This window comes from Chanos chanos, chromosome 10 (genome assembly GCF_902362185.1).
Source record: "Chanos chanos chromosome 10, fChaCha1.1, whole genome shotgun sequence".
Classification (NCBI taxonomy): Eukaryota; Metazoa; Chordata; class Actinopteri; order Gonorynchiformes; family Chanidae; genus Chanos; species Chanos chanos.
Window position 1 is genome coordinate 5246623 of NC_044504.1, and position 19374 is coordinate 5265996.

The 19374-nt window shown below is 44.2% G+C and overlaps 1 protein-coding gene across 1 annotated transcript; it reads left to right on the forward strand.

Moving 5' to 3' along the window:
- Positions 1 to 495: 495 nt before the first annotated feature.
- ranbp2 (RAN binding protein 2) lies at positions 496 to 19124 on the forward strand. Its single transcript, XM_030787319.1, is given in 30 exon segments — positions 496 to 567; positions 1197 to 1264; positions 1385 to 1496; positions 1771 to 1923; positions 2199 to 2429; positions 2651 to 2793; positions 3039 to 3234; positions 3470 to 3767; positions 4067 to 4248; positions 4661 to 4842; positions 6690 to 6813; positions 7073 to 7234; positions 7694 to 7831; positions 7939 to 8070; positions 8186 to 8398; positions 8500 to 8583; positions 8707 to 8848; positions 9002 to 9096; positions 9189 to 9545; positions 9547 to 13244; positions 13279 to 13514; positions 15114 to 15302; positions 15454 to 15540; positions 15806 to 16005; positions 16272 to 16545; positions 16853 to 16936; positions 17131 to 17279; positions 17588 to 17861; positions 18130 to 18464; positions 18681 to 19124. Coding segments are annotated over 30 exon segments (8916 nt in total). The 3' UTR covers positions 18987 to 19124.
- Positions 19125 to 19374: the final 250 nt, after the last annotated feature.

Consider the following 19374-nt stretch of genomic DNA (forward strand, 5'->3'; position numbering starts at 1 on the left):
ATGACATGATTTTGCTGTCAACTCCATATCTTTTACCAGACTGAATTTGACAGAAGCACGCAGCTGCGATCTGTGACGACTGAAAAAAAAGTTATTAAAGAGTGTATTATGTAAATAGAAACATTCGAATAAATGTTTCAGTCCACTGATCGTGTTTTTGTTCAGAACAGTCGAGCCATATAGAAATTAGTTGGATTGACCTGAGAGGCGAGGTGACATGTATCTGCACAGAGCAAAAAATGCAACTACGTCAAGGTTAACGTAAAATATTATCTTCAAATTCCATTGGCTAAAATTCTGGATTTCCAGCCAATCACTAAACCTCTCTGGGCCATGCGATTTTTGCTGCCATTTGAGGGAGCTCGTGATTCTGCGCATTAAATATTAGCTAAGGCCCCGTTGCTGTGACTGAACGTGAGGTTTTGACTTGCCATATGTGTGTTTCGAATGAAGAATAAGAATACAACCGTTTCATGAATAAACAGAAGACAAACCATGCGGCGAAGTAAAACTGAGGTTGAACGCTATATATCTTCAGTAATAAGTGCCTCTCCTTCTCAGAAAGAGGTAAGTTTCGCCGGCTTGGGAATGCGTGATAGCCATACCCACAAGTTGTTAGCATAGTGCACTAGCCTCTTGGGCTCCAAAGAAGATGGGAAGGCCTGGTCTCTTTGGTTAGTTTGACTCGGAACTACAACTTAGTTCCCATTACTCGGCGCTCCTAGTTAATGAAATTAAGACAGTTAACATAACTACTAACTGCCGGGTTTGGAATAAATAGTCTTTTCAACACAATCTCTTTAAGTTAGCCTGCTAGCTAACCCTAGTGACTTCCTTCTGCCGGGAAAACGCGGCAAACCGGTAATTTGAAATATGGAGCAGTTTGCTAAATCAACTTTGCTGTGGAAGGACGCATCTACACTGCCATGTAGACATGTGTCCTCTCGGGGACCTTGAATGCTTGGTCTCCAGCTAACCTTAGCTAAACTGTATAATCTTTTGCCAAGGATCTGCTGTGGTCGTTTAGCGAGATCATCCTAGGCTAACTTGTTTGTCACGTTTCACTGTCACCTGTCAGTCGTAGTCTAAGAGTTGGTAACAGTGACAACAACTAGCCTGGAACGTTGCCATGCAGTTACTTTAAATACAAGTATTCTTCTTTTATTATTTTTTTTTTTTTTTAATTTTATTTGCAGAAACCCACTAAAGGATTCTTATTCGCAAAGCTATATTTTGAAGCTAAGGAGTATGAACTCGCTAAAAGGTAACGGTCACACTGTCATCCTAATTATTGCTTCCAGACATGTTCCAAGATTAAACGAGCTCTCAGACTCATGAAATGCAATAATCCATCCCTCCTCTGTTTCCTCTTCCTTTCTTTAAGACACGTATCATCGTATCTAACCGTGCAAGAGAGGGATCCCAAAGCTCACAAATTTCTAGGTCAACTTTATGAACGAGAGGGGGATATCGATAAAGCAGTGGGATGTTACAAGGTGTGTCCAGAATGGCTCTGAATTTATAGTTTTACATCTAGAATCACATTCTAGTAATAGAGATGCAAATAGATTTTCATGTGTCATCCCACTCCCCAGTGACACTGCACTATTACTCAATAGCTTATTGACAGTTTTCCTTAGTAGGAGCAGTTGTGATATTTTAGCTGAAGTGATGGTTGGTGATCTGAGGACACTGAAACACAGAAAAGGTCGATATTGTGCCGTAGTGTATCGGCTGTAACCGTTGATTTCTGCTGAACTCATCATACAGCGCTCGGTGGATCTGAACCCAGCCCAGAAAGATCTGGTTCTGAAGGTCGCGGAGCTCCTGTGCAACAAACCCGAGCGGGACAGCAGAGCCGAATTTTGGGTGGAAAAGGCCGCCAAGCTCCTCCCTGGACATCCTGAAGTGTTTAACCTAAAGGTTCGTGTTGAGCTTCAGGCTGAGTTTTGAACTTTAGCCTACTACATGTATGTTTCATCTAAACCTATATTGGTTTGTACATAAGTGGACCCCTTATATAAATGGCTTCATTTGAAGTGCTTAGTTATATTACACAGTCTCTGGTTCCTTAATACTAGTATGACAATAATTGGATGGCGGTTTGTTTTTTTTTTGTCTCAGGCCTTGGCACATAACAGGTTTTGGGCTGAGATCTGCATTCTGAATTAGTACATTTTTGACCTTTTGTTGTTCAGGAGAAACTCCTGAGCGCGAAAGGACAGCAGGGCTGGAACCAGCTGTATGACCTGCTGCAGACAGAACTACAGCTGCGGCCCACCGACAGCTATGTCAACATCAAGCTCATGCAGCTGTACTGCTCTGACGGCCGATTGGAGGACGCTGTCAAACACTATCTCACTGTGGAGAGGAGCGGGGCCCTGAGACGCAAATTGGACTGGTACAGCACGGCTGTGAATACTCTTAAGGTTGGTGAGGATAATGCTTTCTCGTGTACCTGTGCAGGTGAAATAACATTGCCTTTGCTTAGCAGACGCCCACAAGCATGCAGGATACGCGTTTTCTGAAAGTCGTCTTTGGAAATGGAGCCTGATTCAGCAGTTGGTCTAAAGCTGTTGTAAGCTCTGCTGCTCCGTAACACAGTAATTCCTATAGCGATAAAAGGTGCACATGTTCTCCCCTCACACAGGAATACCTGGAACAGCCAAATGTGTCGTCCAACGAAAAAATATGCCGCAAGATTCAGAAGGAGCTTCTGCTGGCCCACAGCAGTCTGCTCAGAATCACGCTGACGGAGAAGGGCTGGCGAGACGGCGTGGATACGCTACAGAGGTAAATCACTGCTGTGTCATCTCAAAGAGTTTAAAAAACAACACTTTTACTGTCTTTGCCTAGACAATGTCTAGTTCCAAACATACAAAAGAAACGAATGCTTCCCCGTTGTCCCACTATGACAGTACTCTTAAGCCACCTCACCAGGTTCTGCTTCTCCGGATCTTCTCGTTAATTTCTGTTTTGCCAAATGGAAAGGTTTTAACCGTCTGCTGTATGTTAAGTCCTGTTACCTTGGATTCCAGTTTTGACAGCACCTTGCAGGCTCTGAAAAACACCGCCACCAGCACGGCAGACGAGCTCTCTGAGGTGTTTACAGAGATGAGGGGTCATCTGTACCTGTATGCAGGGACTTTGCTCTTGAAGATGGCACAAGAGAAGGAAACTCAGTGGAGGGCAGTGACAGACCTAGCAGCGCTCTGTTACCTCATTGCCTATCAGGTAAAGACTTGAGTTGATTTGTATTTCAGGCGAGTTTGACTATGTTTTTATGCAGGGCCTTATCAGTCTGGTAATTGTAACTGTCTAGACAAACTCTTATTGGTCTATCACTTATTTTCCCCAATCTGGTTTTGTCATGACATCCAGCAATTATCCAGTTTACTTGTTAAACATGATTAAGCATTTTTTTTTTTTAAAAAAAAAAAAAAGCACCTCCTTGCTCTCCCTCTCTCAGGTGCCCAGACCAAAGGCAAAGGCTTTGAAAGGTGACCATGTTGCCCCGCAAGTGCTCGAGCTGTTGGCCTGTGATCGGCAGAGCCAGGCGGGTCACATGCTTTTCAACATGAACCAGGACCCAGACCACTTTGTAAAGGAGGTGGTCGAGGCCTTCGGGAACAAGAAGGGGAAGGAGTGTCTGTTCGACATGCTTTTCGGTGCCCAGAAATCAGCTGGGCCCTCTTTCATTGACAATGATGACATCAGCCTCAGTGCACAGACTCCAGAGGTCACTGACCTTGTCACATGGGACAACGGTAATTGGAAACTTGATATAATCATAACAGAGACCTGGACTCTTCCTAAAAAAAAAAAAGCCTTTATGTCCACTCTTATCTTCCAAGAAAGCGTTCAACCTGTCTAGATGCTCACTTTGAGCTTACTAGAGTTTCTAATTAGCAAGCCTAGCATTCAGTTGCTTTAAACTAAATGGGATTTGCACCAACAGTTTGTAATTCCAAGCACTGATGTTTGTTTCCAGACCATGGTATGAAAGGCTGTTTTCATGACTTGAGCATATTCCCCCTTTAGTTACACTTGCCCATCTGTTTTACAGGCTCCATTCTGTTGCATGGTGGAGATTTGCAGCACTTGACGTGGTTGGGTCTGCAGTGGGTACTGATGGAGCGGAACCCCGCGTTTAAAAACTGGCTGAAACAGCTCTTTCCTCGTCTCACCCTAGAGACCTCCAAACTGGACACCAACACACCAGAGTCCATATGTCTGCTCGATCTCGAGGTGTGATTCTGAAACTTTTTTCCTCTGTGATAGCGAAAGCATGCCAGCATGAAAAGCTTTGAGAGGCTTTTGTACCGGTTGTGGTAATAATACAGTGGGAAGGGAAACTCCTAAAGCATGTCAGGTTTTTGCCTGTTGGCCCACTGAGCAGAGTGTTTAAGCCCAGGCTTGCTCCAGAAAGTAATAATTGTAAATCTGTCTGGCGTCAAGTGCCAGGTAAATGAATGAAGTTGTGACTGCGCATTGTAATATTTTGTCTGCAGGTTGATGCAGCTCAGGGTATTGACTCTCTACTGCAAGTTTTACGTTAGCTTTGATAGAGATGTGGTTAGCTGGTGACGTTTTAATTTGGTGCCGAATGTCTTTTTTTTTTTTTTTTTGTTTGTTCACTTTTTCTTTTTTTTTTTTGCAGGTCTTTCTATGTGGGGTTGTGTTCACCTGTCACACTCAGCTCCAGGAGACGGCCAAAATATCGGCAGGTTCTCCGTTACACGAGCCGAGGTGTTTGCCTATGCAGATTATTAAACTGCTGTCGACAGAAAAACAGCGTGAGTGGTGGAACGCTGTCTACAGCCTCATCCACAAAAAAGCAATGTAAGTTACCTGGAGGAGTCCAGAAAGCTTCGAAATCAATTCCCCTCCCACCAGAATGTTTGATTACCTTCCCCCTCCCCCTTAATTGAGATCACCAATGACTTTTTCTTGTACTTTGGGGGAAAAAACTCTTTTGATTTATGTACAGTTTTGTGCAATAGTATAATGGGATTTCCTGACCAAAGTGAGAGTTGATTTTCCCTGTTTCACTAAGTGAACAGAGACTTACTTGACATTTACATGGAAGTTAATGTGAACTTTTCTTCCAATATTTATGTTTAATTACTGTTTATTTTCATTTGAAAAGCAAATGTGACACACACACACACACACACACACATGCCAAAATGTGGGCATCCTTCCAGAAAGGTTTTTTTTTTTTTTCCCTGAGAGGGTGCTTGAAAAGTTGTTTTGCTTGTGAGGGACTCAGATGTAAAGGCTTTTAAGACAATGAGCTAATGACCTTGAAGCAACCGGATGCTTTCTCACCTGTCAGAATTGAATAGTTGTTCTGCCTGTTTTTACCTGAGTGTGTGTGTGTGTGTGTGTGTTCGTTCCGGCAGCTGTGCACTTCTCCCTTAATTCTTCGACATAACCTCAGCTTGCCCCAAAGTTTAGTAACACTTGCCACACAATTTAATAAAGATAAATATGTGTAATCAACGTGGCAGGAGAAGAGCCGCCACTTGGCTGATTGTGTATAATCTAGCAAAACAGTGCACTTGGTGGTTCGATAAGAGTTAGGTGACATGACGTTTTGTTCTGCTACAGACAGCTTGCTAAATGCCTGGAGCTCTGCTGTCAGCTTTGGCGGTGTTGTGTTCGTTAGGTTGGAAGTGCCAAGTTGCGGGTGTTATCCCTGGAGCTGACAGAGCTAGAATATGCTGGAGAGTGACTTTGTGTATCACCGTGTAATTCACTAAGCGTAACTTACCAGCTATTTTCTTGAGGAATTTATTAGATCAGGCACCTACACTGTCCATGTTTGGAAATTACTGCGACTGAGTTTGTTTTTGTTTTTTTGAGCCAGATGTAGTCGAGGGAGCTTCAAGATATGTCCTTTGGCAAAGAGTGTCTGCAATAAATTGACAGATTTGGGGGTTTAGAAAAGCAGAAGTTATTCGAAACTGCAGCCAACAGGCCCCCCCCCCCCCCCCCCCCCGCTGTTGTTTCTCCTATGTTCTCAGCCGTGTAGACATTAGGCCAGTGTAGTGAAGGGACCCGGTTGTTTGTTAAGCAGCTCTGCCTTAAAGCCAGGGAGATCTGTGACAAACTTCGGACAAATATTTGCATGCCCAGTATTTGCTTGATTTATTTTCATTCTGTGAAAATGGCAAAAAGTAGTAGCGCAAAATATGCGTTAAAATTTGTAGAGAGTGGTAATGGTTACGGTCGAGGTTTGCTCACTGAAGGTGTCCTGGCTCTTTGATCAGGGATGCCCAACCATCTGCATACAACTGAACAAACATGCTATGATTTGACAGAATTAGGTAATAATCTCTTAAGATTTGAAATAAACTGATCAGATACCTGTTGCCCAAATGCAGGTTTTTACTGGACAGGGCATCATAAGATCTCATCTAAGAAGCAACCTTCACATGCATATGATTCTTTTCACATTAATTTTAAAATTTAATTTGATTTAATTTAATTGAAATTACGTGAGTATATTTTAAAGCATGCCATCTGCTGAAATTGTGCAAGCCATGCCATCTTAAAACCATAAATTGCCAAATCATATGCAGATGATGGTGCACAAAAATGTTTTCTATCTGTGAAGAATAAGAGTGTTTGATCAGCTGTAAGTTTTGTTTCTGTTTGGGGTTTTTTTCTCTCTCTCCATTTAGACCAGGTATGTCTGCTAAGCTGCGGATGATTGTCCAACACGGTCTGAGCACGCTCCGAGCTGGAGAGAAACACGGTTTGCAGCCTGCGCTGTTGATACACTGGGCTCAACACCTCAGCAAAACGGTACACCTGTCCCTGCCCGTCATTAACGGAAAAACACACACTGCCACCTGCTTTATTGCCAAACCTGATACGCGAGGCCGTGGTGTTATTTGACTACCCCGTCTTTCACGTCTTTAATTTCTCCATACTCTGAACCCTCTTTGACTTTCAGTGAAGCTAACTGTTTCAAGTACTTGTAATTTTATCAGACAAATACCCCGTGGCTTTTGAATTTGACCAGATCGTAATAATGGAAATCACATGACCTCTTTACCTGCAGGGCTCTGGGTCGAACTCGTATTACGATCAGAAGGAATACGTCGACCGCAGCGTGCATTATTGGAAGGTCGTTCTTCCCTTGCTGGAAAAAATCCAGAGGAGGCGAAGCATTCCAGAACCTCTGGATCCAATGTTCATGCACTTCCGTAGTAGAGACATACAGGTATCATGGCTAAATGCCTGGTCAACTGTCTGACTCATTACTTCCAAATCTCAATTATTTTTTTTTTATTAATTACCTTGATTATTACAGTATAACTTGTATTGTATGGAGAAGTGACTTGTATGTTGTCCTTACACACAAAAAAAACACTTGATGGGTGTTTTCCCAACAGTATGTCATTGTTCAGATAGATTCACATACTCAAGATGTCCTAACCCTTGGTCCTCTGTCAAGTTGTTTGCAGCTTTAGATACATCCAACCTTTAGAAATCTTCAGAACTATCAAGCTTATCCAGCTAATTCAGACATATAGGCACTTCTAGCACTTCCTGTAATCGTTTTTACACACTCCTCCAAATGGTTCCTCTCTGTGCACTAGTGTGAACGCGCAAATATGAAAGCGGAATGCATTTGGGGGGGCGGGTGTTAATACCAGTGCTCTGTCGATTTTTTTTTCAGGTTTCTGGGGTGAAATCTTATGAAGAAGAGGCAGCGATAGCTTTTGCCCTGCATCTTGACATTGAGGGCAAGACAGATCAGGCCATCTCAAACCTCGAGAAACTCAACAGCATCTCATCAAACTGGCAACTTGCACAGGTATATAAGTGATTCATTTGTTAGCTGAGGCTGTAGCAGGGTTGGTTTAGTTCTCAGTGTATTTGTTCTCAGTGTACTTGTTTTTAATGGTCTTTATGTGATTGCAGATATATCAGAGGCTTTCCGAAGAGGCTGGAAATGGCGTCGAGGAAACTCAGGACAGGTGCATCAACTATCTCCGGCAATTCAAGAAGTATCTATCAAAGATCTACAATGCGAATGCAGAGGACATCGAGAAGGTTTGACATCGCTTCTTGTCATTGCAATGCTGCTTGATTTAATTGATGATAAGTTAATTCATTTTAATTAAGTAATTACTTATTTTGGAATTGATTGTCTACCTGTTTTGTTCAGCTGCCTGTATCAATGGAGGAAGTTATGGATTTGCTGACAGAGGTCGATCAGCAACTTGGCGATTATGGAGACGGGTTAGACGAAGATGAGGACGCCCCCCCAATCACCTCAAGCCCAAGTCAGCCCCCAGAACCACTTGGAGCCAGTTCACACATTAAATTCTCCACTCCATCCCCTGCTAAAAGCGTTTCCTCACCTTCTAAGAAACATATTGTACGTATCTGTTTTTCCTGTTTATGCTGATAGTCCTTCCTTGGATGTGAGTCTTGATGAGTTAAATGAGCAGGTGTTTGATACCGATTGTTGCATTTTAGTTTTCTCCTAAGACTGTGCCTCACTGGGCAGAAGATCAGAAGTCCATCCTACAGATGCTCTGTAGCCAAGTTGAGGCCTTGAAGGTCTGTTAAGAAACCTCACTTTTTTCTGTGGATCCTTTATCACTCATTTGTTAAAATACAATCTTTTTGCCTTGAGGTGCTGGTCCACTTTCATGTAGACTTTTATTGGCATAACTTTTGCAGAATGAAGTCCATGACTTGAGACATAACTCATCAGAGACCACAGCTTCCCCACACCATAGGATGTATGGTGAAGGATACGGCGCGGAGTCTCTTCAGGAATCCTATCCAGCAGCTCAAACATTCCATGGTGCTCCACTTACTGGTCAGTGTACTTTAATGACCCTTTAATGGTTTCAGTTTGGGGTTTTCTGTTTGTTTATTTGTTTGTTTGTTTGTTTTGCCAGTGTGAATAAACACAGATACAGAATGTTTATGCTCTACTATTTGATTCAGCACAGAAATTTCTATGTCACAGTTGCTACCACAGGTCCATCCGGCTACTACAATCAGTCCCAAGCCTATAACTCGCAATATCTTCTACGCACCGCAGCCAATGTGACGCCAACAAAGGTATGTGTGTGTTTCATCTCAGTGTAACATGAGTTGGACAAGTGCTCTTGCACTTGGCTTATTTTGTAATTGGATTACTTGTGTTTCCCCAGGCTCCTGTATATGGAATCGGTCGTCTGCCTCCTCAACAACCCATGTATACCTACCAGCCAACTCACACGCCACCCCTTCAAACCACTCCAGCCTGTATCTATCCCCAAGACCAGGTCTTTGGTGCCCCACTCCGTTTTGAGTCGCCAGCCACAAGTCTACTTTCCCCTTACAGTGAGGAGTATTACAGCCACAGTGTTGCCCAACCCGCTACCAATCCAACCTTGCCAGAGCCTGGATATTTCACAAAGCCGTCTGCAGTCACCCCTGCTCAGCCACCTAAGAGTGGTGAGAGCAAGCCTATGGACTTTGGGAAGATCCCTTTTGGCCAGCAGGGTCCAAGTGAACCTCCAAAGGCACCCTAGCTTTGGTGGAGGAGCTGTTGCCCAGTCAACTCCAACAGCTGCTGCATTTAAATTCAATTCAAACTTTAAATCCAATGATGGGGATTTCACTTTCTCATCTGCTAATGTGAAAAGTAACAGTGAAAGTCTACTGGGTCTTTTGACATCAGACATTTCCCTCAGAACTGAAGGATACTCAGAACAAAAACCTCCAGCACCAGAACAGCCAGGCAGCCAACCTGGCATCTTTACTTTTGGTAGTAAAAATGCCGCTGGATTCTCCTTCACAGATGCTGCTCAAGGCAAAAATCTTTTTGCGAAAACTGAACCAGCGTTTAATTTTGCCAGTACAGCAAAACCCGTATTTGGCTTTGGAAACGCTGGAGACCAAGAGGAGAAAGCCGCGGAAAGTGACAACGATAGCACGCACGTGGAAGAAGATGAAGATGGGCCGCACTTTGAGCCCATCGTGCCTCTGCCCGATAAAGTAGACGTCAAAACCGGGGAGGAAGAAGAAGAGGAGATGTTCTGTAACAGAGCGAAACTGTTCAGGTTTGACACAGAGGCGAAAGAGTGGAAGGAGAGGGGCATCGGCAGCATCAAGATCCTGAAGCACAGAACCTCAGGTAAAGTTCGTCTGTTAATGAGGAGGGAGCAGGTCCTAAAGATCTGCGCCAATCACTACATTACCGCAGACATGGTCTTGAAACCAAACGCTGGATCGGACAAATCGTGGGTTTGGTACGCCATTGACTATGCGGACGAAATGCCGAAGACTGAGCAGCTGGCTATCCGTTTTAAAACCGCCGACGAGGCTGCGCTCTTCAAGGCTAAGTTTGAGGAGGCTCAAAGTTTCATTACAAAATCTCCACAGAAACAAGAGCAGCGTGAGGAAAAGTTACCCAAACCCTCCACACCGGAGCCAGCAGGCAAGGTCTTAGACCTTAAGGCACAGTTTGCCAGGAAAGATGGAGAATGGGATTGTAACGTGTGCTGTGTGCGAAATACCCCTTCAGCTAAGCAATGTGTTGCTTGCCAAAGTCCCAATCCTGATGCTGCACCAGAACCCGAAGGTAAACCAACAGAGGGATTCAAAGGCTTTCCCTCTGTGGCTCCAGCAGGGGGTTTTACTTTTGGTTTTGGCGAAGGATCTGCCAAGGGCTCCAGCTCTACTTCCAGTTCACAAGGTTTTGCACCCTTTGGGTCTCAGATACCTGCCTCTTTCAAATTCGGTACGACCACACCTGCTACTACAACTGCGGGTTTTGGTTCTCAGTTCGAGAAGAAACCTGGGCAGTGGGACTGCAGTGTTTGTGCAGTGAGAAATGAAGAAACTGCAAACAGCTGTGTAGCATGTCAAACTCCAAATCCTTCAGCTAAAACCGGTGAGAACCAAGTCGCTGAAAAACCCTCAACGCTCTCTTTTGGCTCTGGCTTTGGTGCCCAGTTCTCAAAGAAGGAGGGACAGTGGGACTGTGACACCTGTTTAGTCAGGAACGATGCGTCGGTCACTGAGTGTGTCTCATGTCAGACTCCGCGTAACCCAGCGCAAATACAGGGTGGACTTGCTGCCATGTTCGGTAAAAAGGAAGGGCAGTGGGATTGTGACGCATGTCTGGTTAGAAATGAGAGCTCATCCAGCCACTGTGTCTCCTGCCAGACTCCAAACCCAAATGCAAAAAGCACAACCACTTCTGCACCATCAAGCTCCTCCTTTAGCTTTAGTTTTGGGAGCACTGCCAATCAGCCAGCTGCAACAGGGTTTAAAACCAACTTCAACGCCAGCAGTACCTTTCAGTTTGGTCAAAGTAAAGATACTGCATCTTCAGCAGCCTTCAACTTCAAGGCCCCCCCAACTCAGGCTGACGACAAGTCTTCTACAAGCAGCGGTTTCTCTTTCTCCATGCCAATGCCTGCTGGTGGCTTTAAGTTTGGCACTCAGGAGTCGAATACACAACCTGCTGACAGCCAGACCCAAAAGGGATCCGCATCCCTGTTCCTGAAAAATATGGCTGAACAGCACAGAGAGAAAGAAAAAGAGACGACCCCATCCGCATCAGCGCCATCTGCGGACAAAACTAGCCAAGACAGCAATCCTCTCTTCGCTGGTAAGCCCAACACATTTAGTTTTGCAGACTTGGCAAAGTCCTCAAAAGGTGACTTTCAGTTTGGACAGCAAGATCCGAATTTCAAAGGCTTCGCCGGAGCTGGCGAACAACTTTTCTCATCATTTCAAGGCAATCAGAAAGCAGATACCTCTGCTGATCAAGATGAGGAAGATATGTACAAAACTGAAGAAAATGATGACATCCAGTTTGAACCAGTGGTACAGATGCCTGAGAAAGTAGAACTGGTCACAGGAGAGGAGGATGAGGAGGTCCTCTACTCACAGCGTGTTAAGCTCTTCAGGTTTGACACAGAAACCAGCCAGTGGAAAGAAAGAGGGGTTGGGAACCTGAAGTTTCTGAAGAACAGTGACAACGGGAAGCTGAGAGTACTCATGAGGAGAGAACAAGTCCTGAAGGTTTGTGCCAACCATTGGATCACCACCACAATGAACCTAAAACCTCTCTCTGGGTCTGACCGCGCCTGGATGTGGATGGCAAACGATTTCTCCGACGGAGATGCCAAGCTGGAACAATTGGCCGCTAAATTTAAAACACCGGAGTTGGCGGAAGAGTTCAAGCAGAAATTTGAGGAGTGTCAGAGGCTTCTTTTGGACATCCCTCTACAAACGCCTCACAAGCTTGTGGATACAGGTAGGACTGCACATCTCATTCAGAAAGCTGAAGAAATGAAGTCGGGTCTGAAAGATCTCAAGTCGTTCCTGACTGATGACAAAACTAAAATCGCCGAAGATGAAGGCAATGTCACGACGACAAGTAACACCTCTGGGTTGATCATCAAACCCCATGCTGAGAGCACTGGCCCCACATTGGAGTGGGACAACTACGATTTACGAGGAGAAGGCCTAGACGATAGCGCCAACACTTCGGTGTATGCATCTCCCTTGGCTAGTAGTCCAATTCGGAAGAACTTGTTCCGTTTTGGAGAATCTTCTGCCGGCTTCAGTTTCAGTTTCCAGCCTGTCCTTAGTCCTTCAAAATCTCCAGCTAAACCCAACCAGAGCAGGGGTTCTGTTGGCACAGATGATGAGCAAGATACGACTCAAGAGGAGGAGCGAGATGGACAGTATTTTGAGCCTGTTGTACCTTTGCCTGACCTTGTAGAGATTTCTACTGGTGAAGAGAATGAGCAAGTAGTGTTCAGTCACAGAGCAAAGCTGTATCGCTATGACAAAGATCTTAGTCAGTGGAAAGAGAGGGGAATAGGAGATCTGAAAATTTTACAAAATTATGACACCAAACGGGTAAGACTAGTGATGAGGCGAGATCAGGTTCTCAAATTATGTGCAAATCACTGGATTACTGCAAACATGAAGCTTGAGCCAATGAAAGGGGCCGAAAAGGCGTGGATCTGGAGCGCATTTGATTTCGCCGAAGGTGAGGGAAAAGTCGAACAGCTAGCGGTCCGATTCAAGCTGCAGGAGACTGCCAGTGCCTTCAGAGACGCTTTCGAAGAGGCTAAGGATGCACAGGACAAGGAAGTTCTCCTCACATCTGTAGCGTCCAGAGAGACGACCACCACATTACCAGTAACATGTGGTGAGGCCGCTGTGGCAGTGCTTGAGGAGACCACTAAAGAAAGGACTGAGTTGTCCCCCGAAAGCTTTCATACTCCCTGAGAGCAAAACCGCCTCTGCCTCGAGTCCAAGAAGCACCTCGAAAACGGTGGTGTCTCCACCCAAGTTTGTCTTTGGAACTGACTCTGTACAAAAGATCTTTGGCAGCCCACTGCCCTCTGTACCCACGACAGCAGGTTCTCCAGATAATGGCGCCGGCGCTGCCGTGAGCTCCAAGACCAGTGGAAGTGCACTGACCAGTGTGTCTTCAACCACAACACCGTTTAAAATCCCTGAGAGAGGTAAGGCAGTATTATAGTGAGCTGTGGTTTATTTGTCAGCGTTTCCTTTATTTGTTGTATGGGCGTGATCTGAAAGGGAGTCCGTGTTGGGAGTCACTGTTTGATTTCTTATAAACTGTGGATCCATTGTAGACAAACTGATCAGTCATGCAGAATTTAGCAGGGCCATGGTCATCGATTTCTGTATGTTTTTCCGCTTAACTTTGTACACATTTGATTGAAACATTTCTCTGGGCTTAGAAAAACAGGAGATTTTGAACATTTTTGGAAAATGCTTTTGGAAAACTGAAAAACAGGATGTTGGAAGTGCAGTCACAAGAGTCCAGCATAACTGTGAATGATGTCAAGTGGATTTGGACTGCATTACAGTCATATCACAATAAAGTGTAACTTTTAGCATCAGCATTTAAGTAGTTCTGTAACTTGAACATGCCCAAAAGTGGCTGAGTGTTCGGTCTTCAACCCTCCACCAACCAGCGGTTATCTTTTTAGGCTTGGATTTTAGGCTTTTCAAAGATAACCCAATGGCTTTTTGGACCTGCACATCGCCCACTCACTTTGAGCCTCAAGGTATTCAGTCACTGCACCGTGTGTGCCGTGACACGCCACCCAATGAGTTGTCACCGGGCTGGCACTGCGTGGCCAGACTTAACCCAGCTGAATGGTGTGAGAACTTGAGCATTTGTGCAAGCGGTTTGTCTAACCAGTTGCATGACCTGTTGTTTGAGATTCAACCAAAAAGCCCTAACAGGCTGTGTGCACTGTGACTTTTGAGTTAGTCTGTAAGATTCGGTGCTGCAGTTGCTAAGTGTGCAAGAACAATTTCCCCGTGTCACCGAAGCGTTAGATGGATGACTCTAAGAGCAGATACCTTTCATTCTGATGAAAGGGGACACCTTTAGACACCCCCCCCCCCCCCCCCCCCCCCCCAGGACAGGAATCTGCTGTGAGAAGAGTTTTACGGTCAGCTACATTTAGTTCAGGATGTCTAGCAACAGTGTGCTATTCTGCTACGCAGGCTGTCACTCAAAATGGCACAAAGATTTACAGAGAAATGAAAGGCAGTGAAAACACTTGCGTCTCATAAATGAACCAGCCGTTAACTGTTCATCTGCTGGCTCTGTAGCACTTTAGAGGGCATTTGTCCACAGTTAAAGGATTAGTCTAACTGACAGATTCATGTACTTTGTGAACTGGTTCTACAGTTTTTAACTGAATGATTAATGAATACTGAATGAGAAACATTTGTTTTCTTTATTGCCCATGGATATGGTGATGAAAATAACTTACTTGTCTTTGTGGCCAAATGCATGTCTCTTTTTTTTTTTTTTTTTTTCCCCCTTAATGTTCTGCATGTCTTTCTAAATGTGTGGAACTAACTTCAGTAATTCACGTTCTTGATTGTTAGGTGCTACGTTTTCTCAGGTTTTAGCACAATATGTTTGATGGTGAACCGTAGCGGCTTTTTTGTGTCTGTTGTACTAAAACGCTTTATCGGGTTAAATACGTTGTTTTGACCTGTCATTTGGAACATTCTGGAATCAAACTGGAATCCAACAGTTAGTAATTAATTGGTTTTGCTCGCTTTGTCCCTTAAAGTTCCCTCGCAGATGAACAAAACAGAGAGTGAAAGGACCCAGGAATTGTCTGACTCTGACGACGTTCAGATTGTGTATGAGCGGCAGCCCACCGAGGAGCAGGCGGAACTTGCTAGAAGGCTTATGTTGCCCCTCACATTCTTCTGTTATAAAAACGAACCAGGATACATCAGCGATGACGACCATGATGGTGAGCACATGTCTACTGGTGGAGTGTTTATGTGGATGTAGATTTGTGTTTGGGTGTGGTTTTCATGTTTCATGTTCTTTTACAGAAAGATGAAATTTCTTCAATTTATAGAATGTGTCTAAATTTGTTCTCAAACTTTTGGAATTTGTAGATGAAGATTTTGAAACTGCAGTGAAAAATCTGAGGGGAAAACTGTATCCTGATCCTCCTGAAACTGGGGCCACTGCTTCAGGACACAGTAAGTTAAGTGTGTACATGTATACAGATTAGTGAAGATTAAAACTTGTATGGACGTTTGTGTGTGAAAGACAGGTTCCATGCAAGGACATGGCAATAAGTAGATTTAAAAATATTCCCTGGACAAATTGTCATTCGTCATTTTTTATTATTATTATTGTTAGTTGTTTACACTAAACCACTTGTTGCATAATTCATTGACTTGAGTGGAATTGTTTTAATAAAACAATTGTTGCATAATTCGCTGACTGCATCGAACCTTTCAGCTGATCAGCCCAGCGTGGATGTGAGGGATCCTGAGTGTGTGCTTGTCTGGGAGAAAAAACCTACACCCGAAGAGGAGGAGAAGGCCAAGCGCCTCCAGCTGCCCCCAACTTTCTTCTGTGGGGCAGGCAGTGATTCGGAGGCTGAGAGAGACAAGGCGGAGGACTTCGACACGGAGTTCCAAAAGGTGCAGCAGGCTCTGGTGAGATAAAGCATCCAACATTTACCTTCTCTGACACTGAACAGCTTCATGCACTTCATGCACTTATATCATCTTACTGTGATAGTAAGACTCTTTAAACTGAACAATGAGCAGAAGTTGAACCAAATGTCCTCACACAATGAAATTTAAGGAGTTTAGTTACCGTGTGGATTTGACAACATAGCAAAGTGACCTTAGCGACTGCCGCAGCTGTCGCATTGTCATTGATTGATGTGTTTTGTTTTGTTTTTGTTTGTTTGTTTCAGCAGGAACAGCAAAGCCAAAGCGCTCCTCAGCAGGAACAGCAAAGCCAAAGTTCTACTCCGTCGGATGACAAAGCCGCAAGTGTCAGCACTGATGACATACCCACCAGTGCCAGCAGTACCGCGGTGTCCACAGGCAGTGAGGTCTCCTCAGAGCAGCCCTCAGACCCACAGACTGACAACAGCAGTTCTCCCATTGACTTGTCTTCAAAGAAGGGCGGTGACACTGATTCCACTACCACCACAACTGCTGCTGCTCCTGCCCCTGCCAGTCAAGGTAGAACTAACTACTTCCTGTGGTCACTTTCAGTTTTTCAAACTGTTATGTTCGATGAGGACAGGGATGATTTTGTCACATAAAACTGCTAGATCTGTTCAGAGTTAATCATCAGGTGTTTAGTAGAACATAGGTTCTACTCTACAGTGTTTAATCAGAATTGAGCTTCTTTCACACATCTGTTTATTTTTGGGTATAAACAGAAACTGTAATTTGACCAGGAGGGAAAAAAAAAAAAAACATTCGGTCAAACCAAGCATGAATTTTCACATCTTTTTTTTTTTCCGCCCTTCACTCTGATTTACAGTCACATTTGGATTTGGTGCAATGGGTGGGTGCTCATTTGCGGACTTGGCAAAGAATTCGGGAGAATTTGCATTTGGCCAGCAAGGTAGGTATTTTTCTTCTCTTCAGAGAACTCCAGATTGTTCAGGACGAGTGTTTTTGAATGTAACTGTAGTAAAGAGATTCTGACTGCATCTGTCAAACCTCTGTGATGTCAACATGGTCTGAAATCAAATTCCTGTACTTTAGATAGCTGTGTTGTGTCATTAATACTCTCTCTCTCTGTCTCTGTCTCTGTAGATTCAAACTTCTCCTGGGCTGGAGCTGGTGCTACAGTGTTTGCTGCTCCAGCTGACACCAAAAAGGACGGTGAGGAAGAAGGCAGTGAAGATGAGGAGACCCCGAACAACGTAGACATCCACTTTGAACCAATCGTGTCGTTGCCTGAGGTACTCAGTCACTAACTCACACTGTTTACGAGGGAAGTATTGTGCGGATTACAACTGAACACGAAAATCCCTCATACTAATGAACAAAAACGAATCCTGTAGAATTAGTCAGTCAGTTTTTCACTTTGTCAGGAATGTGCTACCAACAAAAATAGTTCTGTTTTTGACTGTGCTATTGAAAATAACTTTCGGTCACGTTTGTTGTAGCTTATTAATAAGGTTGCTGATAATTTGACTCGTTCACTCACTCGGCTGTGAGTGAGCAGATCTTGTCGGTGGTCTCTTAATGAAACTCACCTGCTTGTCAGGTGGAGGTGAAATCTGGGGAGGAAGACGAGGAGATTCTGTTTAAAGAGAGGACGAAGCTTTACCGGTGGGATCGAGAGCTGAACCAGTGGAAGGAGCGCGGCGTCGGCGACATAAAGATCCTCTACCACCCCGCAAAGAAGTATTATCGTGTACTCATGAGACGAGAGCAGGTCCTGAAGGTTTGTGCCAACCATACCATCACAGCGGCCATCGAGCTTAAACCCATGAACACCTCTGCCAACGCGTTAGTGTGGACGGCCACAGACTACGCAGGTAAGCAGTCAAACGCAGTCAGATTAACAATATATATATATAAGAAATGTGTACAAGTATGGTCTTTTTTTTTCCTTTGTTTGTTTGTTTTTTTTTCTCAAGGTCCAAGTGTAATTTCAACTCCATGTAGTTTAAGTATATTTTGTGTGTTTTCATTTTGTGCTCCCTTTGTCTTTTTCTGATACGTGCAGCTCCTTACTCCTTACTCGCGAATGAGGCCTTAGCAAGTTGCATGCCTTCACGTGTTCTTTTTTTCCTGATTTAACAGAGGGAGATGCAAAAGTGGAGCAGCTTGCGGCCAAATTCAAGACCCCTGAGCTGGCTGAATCTTTCAAGAAGACGTTTACGGACTGTCAGAACCGCCTGTCTCTGCCAGACTCCTCCCAGCTGTCCCGAGTCATGGACTTCTCCAGAGAGACCAACCCTTTGGTGTACTTCACCGTCTCCGTGGACGACGAGCCGATTGGAAAGATCACCATGGAGCTGTTTGCCCACGTTGTCCCTAAGACTGCGGAGAACTTCAGGGCCTTGTGCACTGGAGAGAAAGGCTTTGGCTACCGCGGCTCCATTTTCCACAGAATCATCCCTGACTTCATGTGTCAGGTGGGGAACAAGTGTTTGTGATTGTACCAGTCACCATTTTCACCATTTAACTCTTGAACGTGTGTCAGAAGTTGTTGTACTATTGATTTGTTTGAGTGGTCCCACCTGCACTAAGGAGATCAGTCCAGTTTATAAATTTTCTTAAAATAAACAGTGCAATGAATTCACTTAATTTTAAATGCAAAAAAATTAATTAGATTTTTCTCTCTTCATTAGGGTGGTGACATCACCAACCAGGATGGCACAGGAGGAAAGTCCATTTACGGGGGCAAATTTGAAGATGAGAACTTTGACATAAAGCACACAGGACCAGGTCTGCTGTCCATGGCCAACCGAGGACGAGACACCAACAATTCCCAGTTCTTTATCACTCTCAAGAAAACGGAACATCTGGATTTCAAACACGTCGCTTTCGGCTTTGTCAAAGACGGCATGGACGTTGTGAAGCAAATGGGTGAACTGGGCACCAAGTCTGGCAAACCAAGTAAAAAGATAACCATTACAGATTGTGGACAGCTTTAGAAGTTAATGTTTCACCAGTGGTTTTTTTTTTGTTTGTTTTTTTCCTCTTGTTTCTGAGGGCTGTGAACCCTCCTGCATCTCCTGAACTGTGTAATTGTGTAAAATGTACATGAGTAACTTTTATAAGTGGGGTTTTTTTTTGTTTGTTTTTTTTTTTTGCATGTGTTCTAATAAAATTGATAGCACTGTGTGGGGGTGTGGGGAAGAACCTCCCAATATTTTTTGTATGTAATTACGTCTTAATTGAAAGAGATCATTAAAGGACGTTGTTGTTGTTTGACACTTCGTATTTATTTTTGAACTTCTATTCATGGATTCCAGTTAGTTGGTATCACTGTCTTTGTCTCAGCTCTGTGTGTGTGTGTGTATGCACGATTTTATGCAAAGC